Below are 15087 nucleotides of genomic sequence, written 5' to 3' on the forward strand. Positions count from 1 at the left end.
ACTCAAAGCGGAAAGCCTGAGATCTACGAATGTTTTTATCACGCAAAAACTGCCATCTGTTTTATCAATAGAGTGTTATTTCGTTTGCAATGTTCGAATATTGAGAAAAAGTTGTAGTATATTTTGATAAGACTTTATAATTATTGAATTACAACATGTATTTAATACGTGTAACAAATTATACTAAATCGAAAATTTACATATTTTTTTTTAAACGCTGAATAAATATATTGTTTGGTTTAATTAATTAAAGTTTGCGTTCTCATTTATTGTACACCGTCGCCGCTCGCTGCAGCAAATGCCATATCTGCTTTTCAGTGTAAAAAAATTAAATAATACGGCAAACTTCTGATAATAAAAATAAAAATAAAAAATAAAAAAATAAAAAAAATTAAGAATTTTGATTAAAGATTATTATCCGCTTGTTACAAATTTTTGTTATAATTCAAAATAAAATATATAAAGAATCGACAGATTTTGCGAATTTACAATCGTTGGCGAAAGCTATTAGCAGTTTTGTACTTGTTTCGATTGATCATAGATATATTGTTGGGTTTCAGAAATGAATCTTGAGTGCACCTACAACAGTATACAAGCAAAAAATGTCACAATTATTTTACTTTATAATTATCTACAGGTTTTACAACGAAAGATGACGTTAAATTATATTCGAAAATCAAACATTTTACCTTAAGTTCAATGATTGCGAGGAATTGGAAATAATTGGATTTTTTGCGCGATGGATAGATTGTGGAGTTACCTCCGGCATGTCAGAATAAAAACATGACTGTTGTACAGAAATACCAGAATCAGATGGCGTGCCCATTACATGATGCGCAAATCGTGAAGGTTTTATCTGCATTTTTTCTACTTCTGCAAAGGACGAGAGTTTTTTGTTAAGCTTATCCCTCACATTCCTCAAATTTGCATAGTTCTTTGACAACGTGTTGAAATTCTGCTTTAGCTCCAGAAACTGGGTCTTTGCCATCTCATACTTCTTGTCCTTTCAGCGTATCCGTTACAAAAATGTAAACAAATATATAATAAATAAATGAAAAGCATAAGTATATAAAAAGATATTATTTCGTAAAATATTAATATAAAATCAGGTGACAATGAAAAAGAGGACAGGCTGATTTTACGAGATCATGGAAGCGCTGCATCGTTATTTTCAGCTGATTGCTGTGGAATGTCACCACTTTCAAAAGTATCTCCAGATTCTCGGTAAGCGGCTGGAAGAACGGAATCACCTTCGGCATGAGGGGCTCTTCCAGTGCCAATGACATGGTCTCGACGTGGTCACATTGCGGACATTGTTTCTCGACTGCAAGTTGTAAAAGTGACGGTAAATCGTAGTCATAAAAAATAATTAAAAGCCAATTGTTCCAGCTTCCTGATAAATTTATCTGTCAGGTAAGCATATGTGTCTGTCTTTGTATATTTAGAGACAAAGATAGACATATGATTACCTGATAGACAAATTCGCCAGAAAGTTGGAACAACCTGCGTGAAATCTCAACGCGAAATTCGGCTAAAAGCTCACCTTGCTGGAGGCAACTCTGGCATGTGATATGACCGCATTGGGTAAGATGATAGGGACGTTTTCCTCTATATAAGGGAGCGAAGCACTTGTTGCAAATTATCCAATTCATCTGCGACATTTTGCGGGTGCTAAAGATGAATCGTTGCTCTCGTAAGATTGCCGATCTTTCGTAATTCAAACAGGAAAAGATGACGATCGTGATTTCGATCCGAGCTTCGACTGCAACACTTTTCTTTTTTTTTTACACATTAAAAAAAAAATTATCCCTGTATGTATCAAATAAAATAAAAACTTACCGCTGTTAACGCTCAGCTTGAATAATTCAGCGCTACTTACGGCGAAAGAAACGATGCGATTCTCAATTGCAACGACGAGAAGTTAAAAACGTTCGCGCGGTCCGTCGAAGCGCAAGTGGGACAACCGACTGGCGTGTAAAAATGGAGCAGCGAGAACTTCCGGTCAATCGTTCCAATAGGAGAGTCCGTTGCCTAGATTTTTCGGTAAATGTTACCAAAACAAAATGGGATCCGCGCGCGGTTCCGGAAGTTCGTCCGTCGACTACGCGCCGCTGAGCTTTGAAGAAATCACCGCAAAGCGACGCTGCTAGTCGAGACAACGCACAGTTGCAGAGCACAAATATACCAGTTCTACGGCATATATAGCGGCGTCGGTCTGTTTGCAGCGACGATTATCGGGTGCGGTAGCCGTCGCCCTTTTTCCCTCTCGTCAGAGCACAGGTCATCGCGAAAAATGCGATAACCGCGCGTATGAGAGAGCTCCTAGGTAAAGAGAACCGACGCGTGCCGTCGCGACGCCCGCCTGCGCGCGCGGACATACTTTAGCAGCAACATATACTTCACGCCGCGGACCACCATATCCGATTCGCTTTGCTCGTCTCTGCGGCTCTTTTCCCGTTTTTTTTTCTCTCTCCGTCTCTCTCACACGTCGCGCCAGCTCGCGGATGCACAATCATCGCAATACGATGCTCCATCCCGAGGTGCGATAGCCTCCGGTGTTCGTGAAATCGAGCCGCCACCTCCCTCTCTCGTTCTCTCTCTCTCTCTCTCTCTTTCTTTTTCCACCGATCCTCCTCTCGCGATCGCGGACCCCGCCGTCGTCCCCTTCCCCTCCGCCGCCTCCGCTCGTGTTCGCGTTCGCGACGCCTGGTAAGTGATTGTCGCACGACCGGACGACGCCGAGCTTCTCGGTGGTGCCAGACCGATCGACGCCGTTAAGTAAAGGTTCGAAATGACGGATGGGGTTGTAAATTGATCGCGCGACCTGAAACGCAGAGTCGTCCGCGAAAAGTAGAGTCGATCAATCCGCCGTCTTGAGGGACTCGTGTCCATTGAACGGCGGTACTCGCGGCCGCTGGGGCGTTCCTGAGGGAAAGGAGGGAACCAGCGACAATCTGTTTTTCCTTGCCACACTGTACTTCGGTCTTCTCGTCGCTCGAAACAAGTGTCGTGTCGAGGAACGGGTTGAGAGAACAAAAGATTCCGAAAAATCGTGACAAAGGACGAGTCTGTCAATTTTTTTTTTTTTTTACGAGAGATCTTGAAGTCGCAACAGCTTCTTGATTGATCGAAAGATAGGAACGTCGTTTCGAACAAGAAAACAATATATTGATAATGAGAAACACGCACTGATAAGACAGACAGAAAAGTTCCGCCCTAATTCTTTTGTTTTTTTTTTTTTTTAATTTTAAAGCCCAGCCTCTAGATTTTACTGTGATAGTTAAATTAGTTTAAAAGTTTAGCGTTATCTTGTTTTTTTTTCTTTTTTTTTTTTTTTTACGTCGGTTCACCTTGCCATGAATTTTAAAACCCATATCATGAATTATTTCTTTGTGAGAAAAATAATTTTATTTTATTTTTGTTGGCAGGTGATTAATATATTGTGCCACAATCTTTAAATCGTGCAAGTAAAACAGTCATGGAGTCATCAGATAGAAAAAATATTTACCTTACAAAAACCGGTGACAATTCTTTGAACTCTGGAATGAGGGAGACTATGATTGTTGGTCAAACCAATATGACACCAGGTATATAAAATTGGAATAGAAACTTGTGTAGATTTGTCATAATGCCTATCATCATCCATGTATTTTCTTTGTAGAATGTGGTGGAGAAGGTGTAATGAAGCCCAATAATGTGACCAATGTTTCTACTAATCAAGCAAAGTGGTCTAATAATGGCTCTAAAAGTTATATCATCAACCCGGTCCCGGTAAAGAACGAGGTGTGATAAACTTTGTTACTTCCATAGTAGTTTTAGTTTCTGACGATGAAAATTTAAATATAATACATTATTGCAATTTCACAAAGTTATCAAAATGAAAAAAAAATATATATATTGCAAGTTCCTTACAATTTTAGCAAGAAATTACATTGGCCTATTTCGCAGATTGTACATCTTGAAGATGGTAGTGCACATTGCAACAACAAGAAAATGTATTACTACGATAGACACTATACCGGTCATGAGGAGCCAGAGAGGCCGACGCGCAGGGGAACGAAGAGATACAGGGATAAAGATGCACCAAAACGAGCGCTGTATGTTGAATTAAAAACGCTTATTTAACGTTGGAGCACGTTGATATTTATCATGGTTTTACATTAATTTTTGCAGATCCGCGTTTTTCTACTTCTGTCAAGAGCTGCGTGGTAAAATGAGAGAAATGCACCCGGAAATGGGAGTAGGTGATATTGCTAAGGAATTAGGAAAATTGTGGATGAGTACGGATTTACAAACAAAATCCAAATATATGGCCATTGCAGAGGAGGATAGAGCTCGATATGAAAGAGTATGTTTAAAATAAAATATGTGTTCGAGATTGTTTGAAATAATTCTAGTTCTATGTTGATGTGTAGATAATCGTTCAATTTGGTGCGTGAGATTAACGAAATACCTTTTAATGTGCAGGAAATCATCGCGTATAACAAAAGAGTTAAAAGTTACGATCCGGAAGAAGTTGGGACCGTATAAATCGTAATATGAACCAGTGAGACGGGCGAGGACGGCAGTTTCTTCAAATTCGAATATTTATTCGAATGCTGCAACAAACAAGAGAGTTCATACTCAGACAAGCAAATTTTACTACTAACCTAGAATTATCATTGTATATATTATGTATACTGTTGATATTGTCCGGAAAAGAAAAAAAATTGTCTCACGAAAATTCGGTTACTTACGATGATAAAAAAAAAAAGAACGAGTTCCATTTTATATATAATGAATATCTATCATATGCAGACGCTATATTATATACATGATTAATACGTGCTTGTATATATAATTATATTTAATTATGTATATAAAAATAATTATGTATAATTATATACAACAAGCACAAAAAAAAAATTCTTGATTATCTAAATCTATTTCATCAAACATTTGATTATTCGAATGTTCTTTATACTATCTATGTAATCTAGTATTTGGTCGGTCGAGCGTTCGAATAATCGAGATTTTGCTACACTTTAAGAAAAGTAAGGATAATGATGAGAATAGTAATAATCAAGTAACGATTATTATGCTATTTACACTATATTAGTATTAAGCAATGATTATGAGAATGGTAACGTTCGCGAGTAATAAAAACGTACATATTGCACCATGCACCTATATTGCATTGTAGTATTACAGTAGATCGCTTTGCCGAGACATAAATGGTGCGAATACAAAAGATTAATCAACTGAAACAATAAGAAAGAAAGCAAAACAGTTCCTTATTAGGATCAAACTACATGCAACATATGGCAAATTTTATTGCAGTAGATCATTAAAGATAATTTTTTAATTGATTTTATCAATAGAAATAGTTTTATGATGCAGTGGGCAAGAAAGTATGCGTTGACGAAATTGGTTATAAATTGTTCAGAAATTGAATGTTAACGATACTGCAGATAGAGATTAGATATATTAGAAAACACATTAGAGGAAGGAACAAATTTACAGCAATATGTAACATTTCTAACATACTTATTACAGTATCGTAATTACGATAATAGAAAATTACAAAATGTTTTATATTAGATTTAAAGTTGATAACAATCTTTAATAAAATATCTTTGTAAAGATAAGGTTTCTTTTCAAATCGTTAGCGTCAAACGATTCAAAGAAGCCTGTCAAATCAAAATTTAATGGATAACGAAATGTTGAAAGTTTTTCTTTTATTTCAATGCTGTTGGAATATTAATCGACAAATATTTTGTCAACTAGACAGTTGTTATTTTCATATTTCTTTGTTGTATGTATACTGTGTTGGAAATTTTAAATATGTGTTTTTCGCTCATAAAAGTTATCGAATAGAAAACGATATGTACTAACGTTTTTTTTTTTTTAATATTTAATGAAAAAGATTCCATACGTTTCTTCACCCACTGTAGACGTTTTAACATGCGAATTATTTCATAGAGAAAATTCGTTAAGAGGCTCAATAAATCGATTAAAAAAACAAGTTGATAGCAATGATCGCACTACTAATAACCGTGTTGAAGGTATAATAGAAAGTAAAACAAAACAAAAACAAGGTCTCGTACATGTTTTATCGGACGCTACACATATTCATACTTTAATCATAGATTTTAATATAAAATATATCAGGGAAATTATATCAAGATCCCGAAACGACGAAACGTATATTCTATGTATTTTCTTTTTTTTTCAATAAAGGTAAAATAGATAAAAATACATTGGCTTCGTAGAAGTCATTTATTTCTGTCGTAATAACTGTGCGCATCTATCTTTTTCCGGGCAGCATTTTTCTCAAAGTACCGTCGCCTGCGATTTCTAAAACGGAATCGCGAGCATTTTTGTACATTTTTTTTTTTTTTTTACATTGTGCCAGTTTCTACATATGAAGTGTGATGAAAAATAAAATAACAGCGAATGATTTTGATGTTGGAATATACATATATATGTTGTGCCATATCGCACAGCATATATACATATATGCATATTACATATATTTATACATATATATATATTATACATACATCTATTTTCTTATATATTTAATTTTGTATATATATATATATATTTGTTGATTTTCACTTTTTGTATTAAACTTTTTACACTGGTACGACGTACTACGTACATCGTTCGTTATTTCTAAAATGATAATGTGTTATGCACGTTGACGATTTCATATTACAGCTCCAAAATTGTTACGGACGGGTTTGCCACGAACATCAGTCAATTTTTTTTTCCAGTGTAAAAAGTTAATAGACAACTTAAAAAATACATATATATATTACAAGTAAAAATTGATATTATACACTTGTCACGTAATTAAGCAGTAATTACAATTGCGACAATACAAGAGTTTCTTCCATACAACGTTACGTTGTGTCGCTGCTGCTCAAACCGTTCTTTTGGTCTAACTTGTTCGCATTCGTCTTAACAGTATATATAAAGAAGCTGAGAGCTTCCTTCTCTACAACAGGGATGGTCTTGAAATGCTTCATGAGAGTCTGGAACAAAAAATTTATATGTGATTTTGACATGTGAAACTATTACCTTCACTTTTTCAATGCAGAACAACGGTATATCGTCCGCTGATTAAAAGAAAATCTTTAAAATTTCTTTAAATTTTCGTCGGCAGATTTAACTTTTTGTCGGCATTAAAATGATTCAAAGTATGAAGTAGCTATTTTTAGTTATTGTTAGTAACAAATTATAAAAAGAATTTAATTATAGTAAAAAAAGGTATTAGAAAGCGACATAAAACAGCTTATGGGTCGTCATCGATAATTCGTTTTTACATGTAGGATCATCACAGGTAGTCTTGTACCTTAAACCAATCACAGAGTGCCTTAGGACATTACTTAAAAAGGTCCTCAAATGAGAATGGACTGTGTACACAGGCTACATTTATTTTAATTCTCAGACAATTTGAATGTAGACATGGTAAATACATGGGTGAATCAACTCTAGGAAATATGCTTAGATTCGACCAGAAGTCATTGGAGTAGGCGGTACAAAGGCGGAACTTGCTTCTCCAATGAATCTTCGCTATTGACCTTACATTGTTCATAGCAAACTGATAATTTTTTGCTTCAATACAAGTCTTTACACAAATTGTGATTTTTTCCTGTAAAAAATTTGCATCTATATTCGGAACGTTATCTGTACTTTATTTTCGATGGATCATATCGATTCTTGCATACGTAAACATCGCATTTTATTTCACAATAAGAGAGTAATAACGCCGTTGTGCTTACATCTGCTAATTGGGCCTTATTGAGGCCCGGTCGAGTGGAAACTTTGTAGTGCCTCTTGTACCGCCTAAGAGTACCAACTTGCAGCTGGAAAAGATCGACTTCCGGAAGATCGTTGTCGGTTTCTCCGGAGTCCTCCTCGGAGTCCTTGCGTCTTCGTTGCTGCTGTTGCTTGGTTCTCGCACACTGAATTACTTGCTTGTGATAATCGCAGATGTATATGTGTCGTGCCTGTGCATAGTTCAGAACAAATAATTAGAAGAGCAATAATTAGCATCAATAGCGTTTACAGCCGGAAATGCCGTCGCTTGAAGCTTATTTCAATTTGCCAGTTGGCGAATTAGTTAGTTGTGCAAGCAGGTACGTGAAACTTTGGCTAAACACCAATTTATAAAATAAAATAATGCTACATGTTAATTCTTTTTTCACAGTCACAATCAGCTTAAAAAGTTTGTCGCACGAGAGAAAGTATTCTTTTTACTGATGTAATTATTTTTAAAAGGCTAAAAATAACGTAAAGTATTTTTTTTAAATAAATAAATAATTATGTAAAAGAATCTCTGCAAAACTCTTAGCAGGGCGTCTTTTACGCGTCTTCCAAAATGTTATTCTATAAGTAAAATAACAAGAAATTGAACCTAAAATTAAATTGCGGGCGCAATAAAATTTTGTCGAACAAAACGTTCTTTATCATACTTTTCTTCTTTGTCAATACTAAGTACAATCGCAATTGTAAAAATGTGAGTAATTGCGCAAGGTGCATTAACCGTGCTAGCGATGTCATCAGAGTCTTGCGGGCGAGATTGAAGGTGTCGGCGATAATCTCCTGAGAATTATCGTCGCGGACGAGCGCGACGCAGCTGGGTGCTTTGGTTTCAAGCGACAATCGGCTGTTGGGAGGTGGTACGCGCGCGCTCGCAAACGGTGGTACACAGGCGCGCGGCCTGCCGCGTATACGTACCATGTGATCGAGATTGAGCTTCAACCGCCGCTGGGTGACGGTCTTCTGGATGCGCTTGCTGTAGGATGCGTTGCCGGCCGGGCGGGCGCACCGCTCGCCCTCGTCGACGAGGCAGCAGATCTGGTCCGCCGCACCCCGCGAGTCCTCCTCGCCGGTGCTGAAGCCGTTCATTCTCGCCTGGCCAGGTGCCCGCTCGGTTGTGAGATCGGGATCACTGCTGCTCGGCCGCGTCCGCGTCGACGACGGCGGCGCCGACGGTGACGGCAACGGTTCGCGCGGTCGGTGCGGCACCCGTGTCAAAAGTCCTGGACCGTGGCGGTGCAGCCGGCGACCGTGGAACGGTGACCGCGATGGTGGTGGTGCCGGGGACGGCGGCGATGACGATCACGGCACGCCGAGAATCGTCGCTCGCGCATAATTCTCCCCCGCGCGCGGTCCGCGGCTAACCCGCCGTGCCGCGAGTGCCCCTACCTCTCCTCCCCTCCCCCGTGGAGTCGTCCTTTTTTCGGCGTACCGTACGCTGTGCGATGTCCGTATACGAGCTGGCCGGAACCGGGGGCCCTGGACCGAGCCGAGCTGGACGAAACCGCGTCACGCCGCGCCACAACGTGACGCGCGTGCCGCGCGTCGCGGATGCCGGGTCGTCGATCTGCTCGTCGACGTGACCCGCGCGGAAAATAATCGACGGGCCCTCCCTGAGGCTCGCGAGCGTCACCGGGACGAGATCCCGGCCGACGCGCGCTACAGGGCTTCGCACTCCGCCGGCGATTATCCCCGTCGCGCTCGCGGGCGGAAATAATTCACGGTGCCGAGCCGCGCACGTAGCTCTCGTTACGGTTGACCGTCGAAACGTTTACCGTTTTACCGGACGACGCCGACTACGAACGTCGGCAGCAACCGCACCCTCGATACCACCCGCCCGTGGACACGTTCTGTCTTCGACTGAACCGGATAAAGCGTACGTGAATACGTGATACCGCAGATGCCAAGTATGCCAACTCGCAGTGCTCGCGGAGGTTGCAGCACTTGCAGGCATGCTTGGAGTGTAGTGGGCACACACATCGATGATCAAAGCGAAACCCATGTCTATGTACCACACAGGCATGGCACTCGTTAATGCGCCGTACCCCCGCCGCATACTATCCATCGCAGGGAGACACCTACCATGTATCACTACCGTTCTAGAAGAGCAATTTTGTCTGCATCTCTCGACTACGCATGCACGAAGAAGTTGTCCGGCTTGCCCGGCCCTTCAACCGAAAACATCGACTCTTTATAATATAAATAAAATATATACCGTTTCCCATTTTCTTCGTACTTCGCGTTATATTATCTCGAATAAATAATACTTGCGAGCGTTGAAAGCGTTAAATGAAATGAATCTTGATGGACTAATCGGAGCATCGGTTATGTAGCTTCACTCGAGTGACGTTTCCGAACGCAATCCAGGTAGTATTAAAAAAAATTAATAATTCCACTGAATTCTAAAAATCGTCCAAAAATGCATTCCTTTTCTTATATAAACGTCTAGCAAAGGAAATTATACTTTTTTAATTAAGAATTTAACTAACCTGCACGTATTGTCTTCAATTCGTTAAAGCGATCGATTGCATGAACATGCTATACGTTTTCGAACATTGATCGATTCAATTTTATTATCTCTTCTCGGGCTATCAAAAAGAATTTTTATTTTTTTCTTGTAAATTATTAAGAATATTGAACAAGCAGATTATTCTCTCAAGTACCGTGTCTAAAACCTTGTTCGTCGCGTCTGAACGGAAATATTTCCAGATATAGGTGTTCTTTTTTTTTTTTTTTTTTTTTTTTCCTGAACTACGAATAAGAAAGAACGGACACGCGAGTTTTCCTCGTTGGTTTTTCTGCGTGATGTTGGCGAGCCTGCGCGAAACCGTCATACGCTGCGGCTTCTCTGCATCGTCTCCTGGCGCTACCTATGATAGAAACGATGTCTAACCTAAACGATATCGCGTAGACGGACGCGAAGACTTGTCGCCGTGCGAAACGAAGAACGGCGTGCAGTATCGGTCGTTCAATAAGCCATACTTCGATAAGACGACCGCGGTGGTGACGAGCGCGATCGCGTACGCTGGTGAACTTTCGGCTTTGCACTCACGCATTTTCCCGCCCTTTCTACCGACCGACATTTTATTTGGTGGGGGGCAAAAAGAAACGCACCAAAACATAAAAGGTCGGCGCTGATTGGCTTACTTTTTGCGGCTTATCTGAAATAAGCCAATGGTAATGGGAGATTTTCCCCGTACTCTGACCGTATGCAGCACGAGTGGCGTGGGGTCGCGATATTCGAAGCTGAAGAATCCTTTTAGCCGTAGCGGATCCCGTTCCAGGTAAGAAAAATCCAAATATTTTTCGCGGGTCGCGTTGACAGATCTACGGGACAGCGCGCGGACGAACCGCGCGTACGTACGCACCTTCGGACCCGCCCAACGCGAGCGTGTCCGCTGGCCGTGGCCTGCTACCGTACTGCGTTTCTCGTACGTATACCTTTTATTTCCGTACTACCGTCAGCACACGGCAGCAAATGGCTGCCTGGACGGACGCGTCGTGCGTGTACACCTCGTCGTTGTGCCGTGTCGTTGCGCGTTATCGAGGTATCGTGCGACGAAAGAACGATCGGACCAACGACGAGGGAGTTTCGGCGACGCGGACCGACTCGTGGTGACGCTCGATGCTCGCAGCCGCGGCCGCCGTCGCCGCCACTCGCTCGCTCGCTCGCTCGCTCGCCGCCGCCACCGCCGCCGCCGCCGCGGCGTCACCGATGTGTTGACGTCAGGGCTTACGCGCGTGCACGTTCCGCGTTTTGCGTCGTTTGTTCCCTCGCCAGCCAACCTCTTCGACGAGGATAATGTGGCCCTGCTTGAAAAATCAATCGCACTCTCTGTCATCGTTCCCACCATGCATGGCGTGGTGTGCTTGGGACGCCAGTCATTTTCCCGCTCCGAATCTCGCGAAAACTGTCACGAGCGGGCGAGCAAGCGAATCTAGTAATTCCTGAACCTCGAAGAAGATCTCGTTGTATTTCTGTTTGTCCGTTTGTCTATCTGTCTTCCTCTTTTTCTCTGTCTTTTTCTTTCTTTCTTTCTGTCTCTGTGTGTCTCTCTCTCTCTCTCTCGCTCGGTCGTGCGTGCGTGTACGTGTGTATGTCTGTGGTGTATGCATACATGCATGTATGTATGTGTCGGCTGCTTCCTCCCTTCCTCTCTCCTCCCGCGCTCTTCGCTCGGATTATTTTTCTCAACAATCGTGCACGAGCTCGTTATTACCAGCAAAATAGAGACGAGCAAACGACCGCAGAGTTGGCGGGAGCGAGGTGGGATAGAATAACAGCGAGAGAGAGAGAGAACGAGAGAGAAAGAGAGAGAGAGAAAGAGAGATCGAGAAAGGAGGGAATGAGAGGAGGACAGAAGTGTTTACACGTAGGCGTTTCTCCTACCGATGGTGCATCTCGCGCGCGCGAAGCGCGGTGTAGCGTAAAGGTGCGTCCAGACTTGTTACATACTGCGCATTGGTACCGCGTTGTGAGCGACGATATATCGCGGCTAACATAGTTGTAATTCGTCGCCATATCGTGCTGCATCGGCCGCCACGCCGCGCGACACGAAAACCCGCGCGGGGAAGAGCTAGAAATATTCGCACAGCGTTTTGATATAGCAGTCATTCAATCGAGCGTCGCTCCCTCCGTTCGGCGCAGTGAGGTTACAAGTTTGGACGCGGCTTAAGTGCGCGGCGACGGTGGCAGCTGCGGCGAAGACGCCGAGAGCCAAGCGTGTCGCTGTCCAACGACTCCGTTTGATGTTTTTATTCGATCCGTTAGTTGTCGTCCAACACGACGGGTTCTCGCGGCTACGAGGTACATTTCCCGTTGCCGCGCGACGCATCGTAGGTCCGTTTTCTCTTTATTTTTTTCTCCTTTTAAGCTGCATCCCTTGCACCTTCTGTCAACTTACTTGCCCGCTTCGGCTTTTGATCGCGCTTGTCGATCGCGACTCTACGGTTTCTCTTCAACTCGATTTCGTTCTAGTTTCGTTCATGGTATTGCGTAATTGGAGAGCTACTGGCGGAAGGATCATAATTCTCATACGTTTGATTGATCAGTTATGTGCGCGAAATGTGAATAACCTATAAGAACAAAGGATGGGCGCAATTTACCGACAATCGGGGTACAAAAACGTACGGCGGTCGTAAATTTACAATCTGGCAGTTTAAAATGGCGAATTACAGTCGAGATCGATAATTAGCTGTCTTGCAAATTTCAGTGTATGTAGTTTAACATTTCGAGTGCAGAAGGTGTAAGCGCGGTGCAACTGAAAAGAGCAGGCCCCGCACGAAAAACGCGCGATCGATGGGTACACCCGGATGAACGCGCGATGTTCGGGCAGTGCGAAGCAAACGTGTTATTTTACAATAAGTTGACATTTCCGGGCATTTTTCCGCATTTATGTTGAGCGCGGAGAATGTAGGGTGAAATGTGCGAAAAGAAGTAGCGATACATTTAGTGCCATTGCTTGTCTTTAAACATTGCTTGTCTTTGAACATTGCTTGTCTCTAAATATAAACTGATTATTTTTTTTCAGGATTAACTAATGACGAAGAAACTGAATTTTAATAACCGCGATAATGAGATTTACTTGATATTTAATACGTTGCAATTTTCTACTGAAACTGATTCTTGTCTGTACAAACATTAATGTTAATATCCAGCGTTTAAGGCAACGTTTTCTTTCATCTTTATGGGATAGATTTACTTATCAGGCAAACATATTTCTATTTTCATTTTTTATTAAAGAGAAAGATAAAAATAGACATGTGATTACTTGATGAATAAAATTACCAAAAAGTTGGAACAACTGCTCTTAGTGTAACGCTAAGTTTAAACTGAGCTTTTTATTTTTGCAACATTGTTGCACAATTTGTATATTTGTTCTTCCATCGGTTTCTATAAATCTTAGACGTTACCCTGGCGCAAACGCGCGTCGTGTATCATAACGTTGCACCCCACGGTATTTTCAAGCCTTGCAAGCACTCGTGGAGCTTTAACGAAGCTTAAATTTTCCCGTGTACTTACACACCGACCGTAGTCCACGTTCGAGAGAAAACACACAGCCGCAAACATTTTTTTTTTTTTTTTTTCTTTACTCGATGCACAACATCTCTTCGATCGATTATCCGCAAAAGCGCTCGGTCGGAACAAATCGCACCTTTCCGCGTCCCTCGATCCCCACACCTTCGTGTTCGTTTCGGATAATCGGCTTTCCGTTGTGCACGCTAAGAATTACGAGCTCGAGTTATGAGTTATCTAAGAGTTACATCATTCCGCGCGCGATCGCGCTTTTTTTTCTTTGGCGACTGAAGTTTTCGTCCCGAAAAATTTCCTTCGATAAGCTGAGAGAGGCTGAAGTTGCGTTTGTTAAATTTCGTCACTGAAATTATAATTAATTTTGCGTGAAAACTACCAATCGCGATAAAACGTATTAATCGATAAACAAGTTTCGAATGCACTTTGAACTCGCTTTCGATGATTAATCATAAAAATTAGATAAATGTGCGTAAAGTATTGTATACTTGTATTATTTTTTGCGTAAGTTTTAAACGTAATAAAGTCCGGAATCTATTGGGAAAGCAAAAGAATCTGTTTGGAATCGTGATTAATCTTGAAGGCTAATTTAGAAACGTCAATAATTAATCGAGCGTCTATCGAGCCGGCTTTTATGTGTTTCATTTCTGTTAGATGGTTCTGGGTTGCACGAGTAATCAAATTTATTACGTATTTACATGCACCGACTCTTTTTGTCCGTACTGTCCGGTAAAAAGGCACGTCAACAGGGCGCGACAATTGTATCGCCACATGGTGCGATTCGTGGCCCTCGGAAAGGGCAGATGGTACGACTCGCAAGGGTTCCCGCCGCCGTGGTACCTTTGTTTCTGTCCCGCGCGGCTGCTCGCGAGTTCATTGTATTAGATAAAGAATTACGATACATATTTCGAAAAAGCAGGCGCGCATATTATTCCAAAGCACGCGTTAAAACGTGGGAATCGGATGTGCCTTCGAGGCACCCTTCTCTCTCTTCGTTTGCCTAACGGATCGGAATCTTTTGGAATCCCGTCGGGTGACACCCGGGCTCGTAAAAATTATAAGAAACTGGAAAAATCGTCGTTTTATTTTTCTGAACGCGGTTTCGTTTGGCGGACAACTTTGCGTTAATACAACATTTGTGTTTTTACAACGATATCCGTTGAACGTAATGGTAAATGTTCGTTTTATTTTTTTTTTTAAGACGTGCCTCTTGAAACGAATATTTCATATTTTCGAAGCCCATGCTC

At 41.5% G+C, this 15087-nt stretch overlaps 3 protein-coding genes across 6 annotated transcripts; 1 reads left to right on the top strand and 2 right to left on the bottom strand.

Annotated features, from left to right (window-relative positions):
• Positions 1-134: 134 nt before the first annotated feature.
• Positions 135-2177, bottom strand: LOC139102155 (RING finger protein narya-like). Its single transcript, XM_070655873.1, has 5 exons — positions 1840-2177; positions 1544-1762; positions 1143-1324; positions 690-1003; positions 135-579 (listed from the first exon to the last, which is right to left on the bottom strand). The coding sequence occupies exons 2-5, from the start codon at positions 1659-1661 to the stop codon at positions 486-488; spliced, it is 708 nt and encodes a 235-aa protein (XP_070511974.1). The 5' UTR covers positions 1662-1762; positions 1840-2177; the 3' UTR covers positions 135-485.
• On the top strand, positions 2153-6237 carry LOC139102158 (uncharacterized). 4 transcript variants are annotated; one of them, XM_070655877.1, is made up of 6 exons: positions 2153-2238; positions 3429-3587; positions 3662-3783; positions 3949-4097; positions 4174-4348; positions 4468-6237. In XM_070655877.1, exons 2-6 carry the CDS (start codon positions 3479-3481, stop codon positions 4528-4530), a joined length of 618 nt encoding a protein of 205 aa, XP_070511978.1. In that variant the 5' UTR covers positions 2153-2238; positions 3429-3478; the 3' UTR covers positions 4531-6237. The 4 variants fall into 4 exon arrangements, with proteins under 4 accessions (XP_070511978.1, XP_070511976.1, XP_070511979.1 ...); XM_070655875.1 differs by having other exon boundaries at positions 2188-2326; XM_070655878.1 differs by lacking the exon at positions 2153-2238 and adding an exon at positions 2580-2709.
• A 199-nt stretch (positions 6238-6436) lies between these two features.
• On the bottom strand, positions 6437-9762 carry Sap30 (SIN3-associated polypeptide 30). Its single transcript, XM_070655881.1, has 3 exons — positions 8728-9762; positions 7770-7997; positions 6437-7019 (listed from the first exon to the last, which is right to left on the bottom strand). The coding sequence occupies exons 1-3, from the start codon at positions 8896-8898 to the stop codon at positions 6888-6890; spliced, it is 531 nt and encodes a 176-aa protein (XP_070511982.1). The 5' UTR covers positions 8899-9762; the 3' UTR covers positions 6437-6887.
• Between the last annotated feature and the right edge of the window lie 5325 nt (positions 9763-15087).

Source organism: Cardiocondyla obscurior, linkage group LG04 (assembly GCF_019399895.1).
Source record: "Cardiocondyla obscurior isolate alpha-2009 linkage group LG04, Cobs3.1, whole genome shotgun sequence".
Classification (NCBI taxonomy): domain Eukaryota; kingdom Metazoa; phylum Arthropoda; class Insecta; order Hymenoptera; family Formicidae; genus Cardiocondyla; species Cardiocondyla obscurior.

Bases quoted from the DNA above. Each gene is read 5' to 3' on its own strand.
- LOC139102155 (XM_070655873.1), bottom strand. From the start codon at position 1,661: ATGTCGCAGATGAATTGGATAATTTGCAACAAGTGCTTCGCTCCCTTA. The intron at 1,325-1,543 runs GTGAGCTTTTAG...TACAACTTGCAG, and splicing joins CCAGAGTTGCCTCCAGCAAG to TCGAGAAACAATGTCCGCAA. The intron at 1,004-1,142 runs GTAAAATCAGCC...ATACGCTGAAAG, and splicing joins TGCAGCGCTTCCATGATCTC to GACAAGAAGTATGAGATGGC.
- LOC139102158 (XM_070655877.1), top strand. From the start codon at position 3,479: ATGGAGTCATCAGATAGAAAAAATATTTACCTTACAAAAACCGGTGAC. The intron at 3,784-3,948 runs GTGTGATAAACT...CCTATTTCGCAG, and splicing joins CGGTCCCGGTAAAGAACGAG to ATTGTACATCTTGAAGATGG. The intron at 4,098-4,173 runs GTATGTTGAATT...TAATTTTTGCAG, and splicing joins GATGCACCAAAACGAGCGCT to ATCCGCGTTTTTCTACTTCT.
- Sap30 (XM_070655881.1), bottom strand. From the start codon at position 8,898: ATGAACGGCTTCAGCACCGGCGAGGAGGACTCGCGGGGTGCGGCGGAC. The intron at 7,998-8,727 runs GTACGTATACGC...AACTATGCACAG, and splicing joins AGCTCAATCTCGATCACATG to GCACGACACATATACATCTG. The intron at 7,020-7,769 runs GTAAGCACAACG...TTTTTGTTCCAG, and splicing joins ATAAGGCCCAATTAGCAGAT to ACTCTCATGAAGCATTTCAA.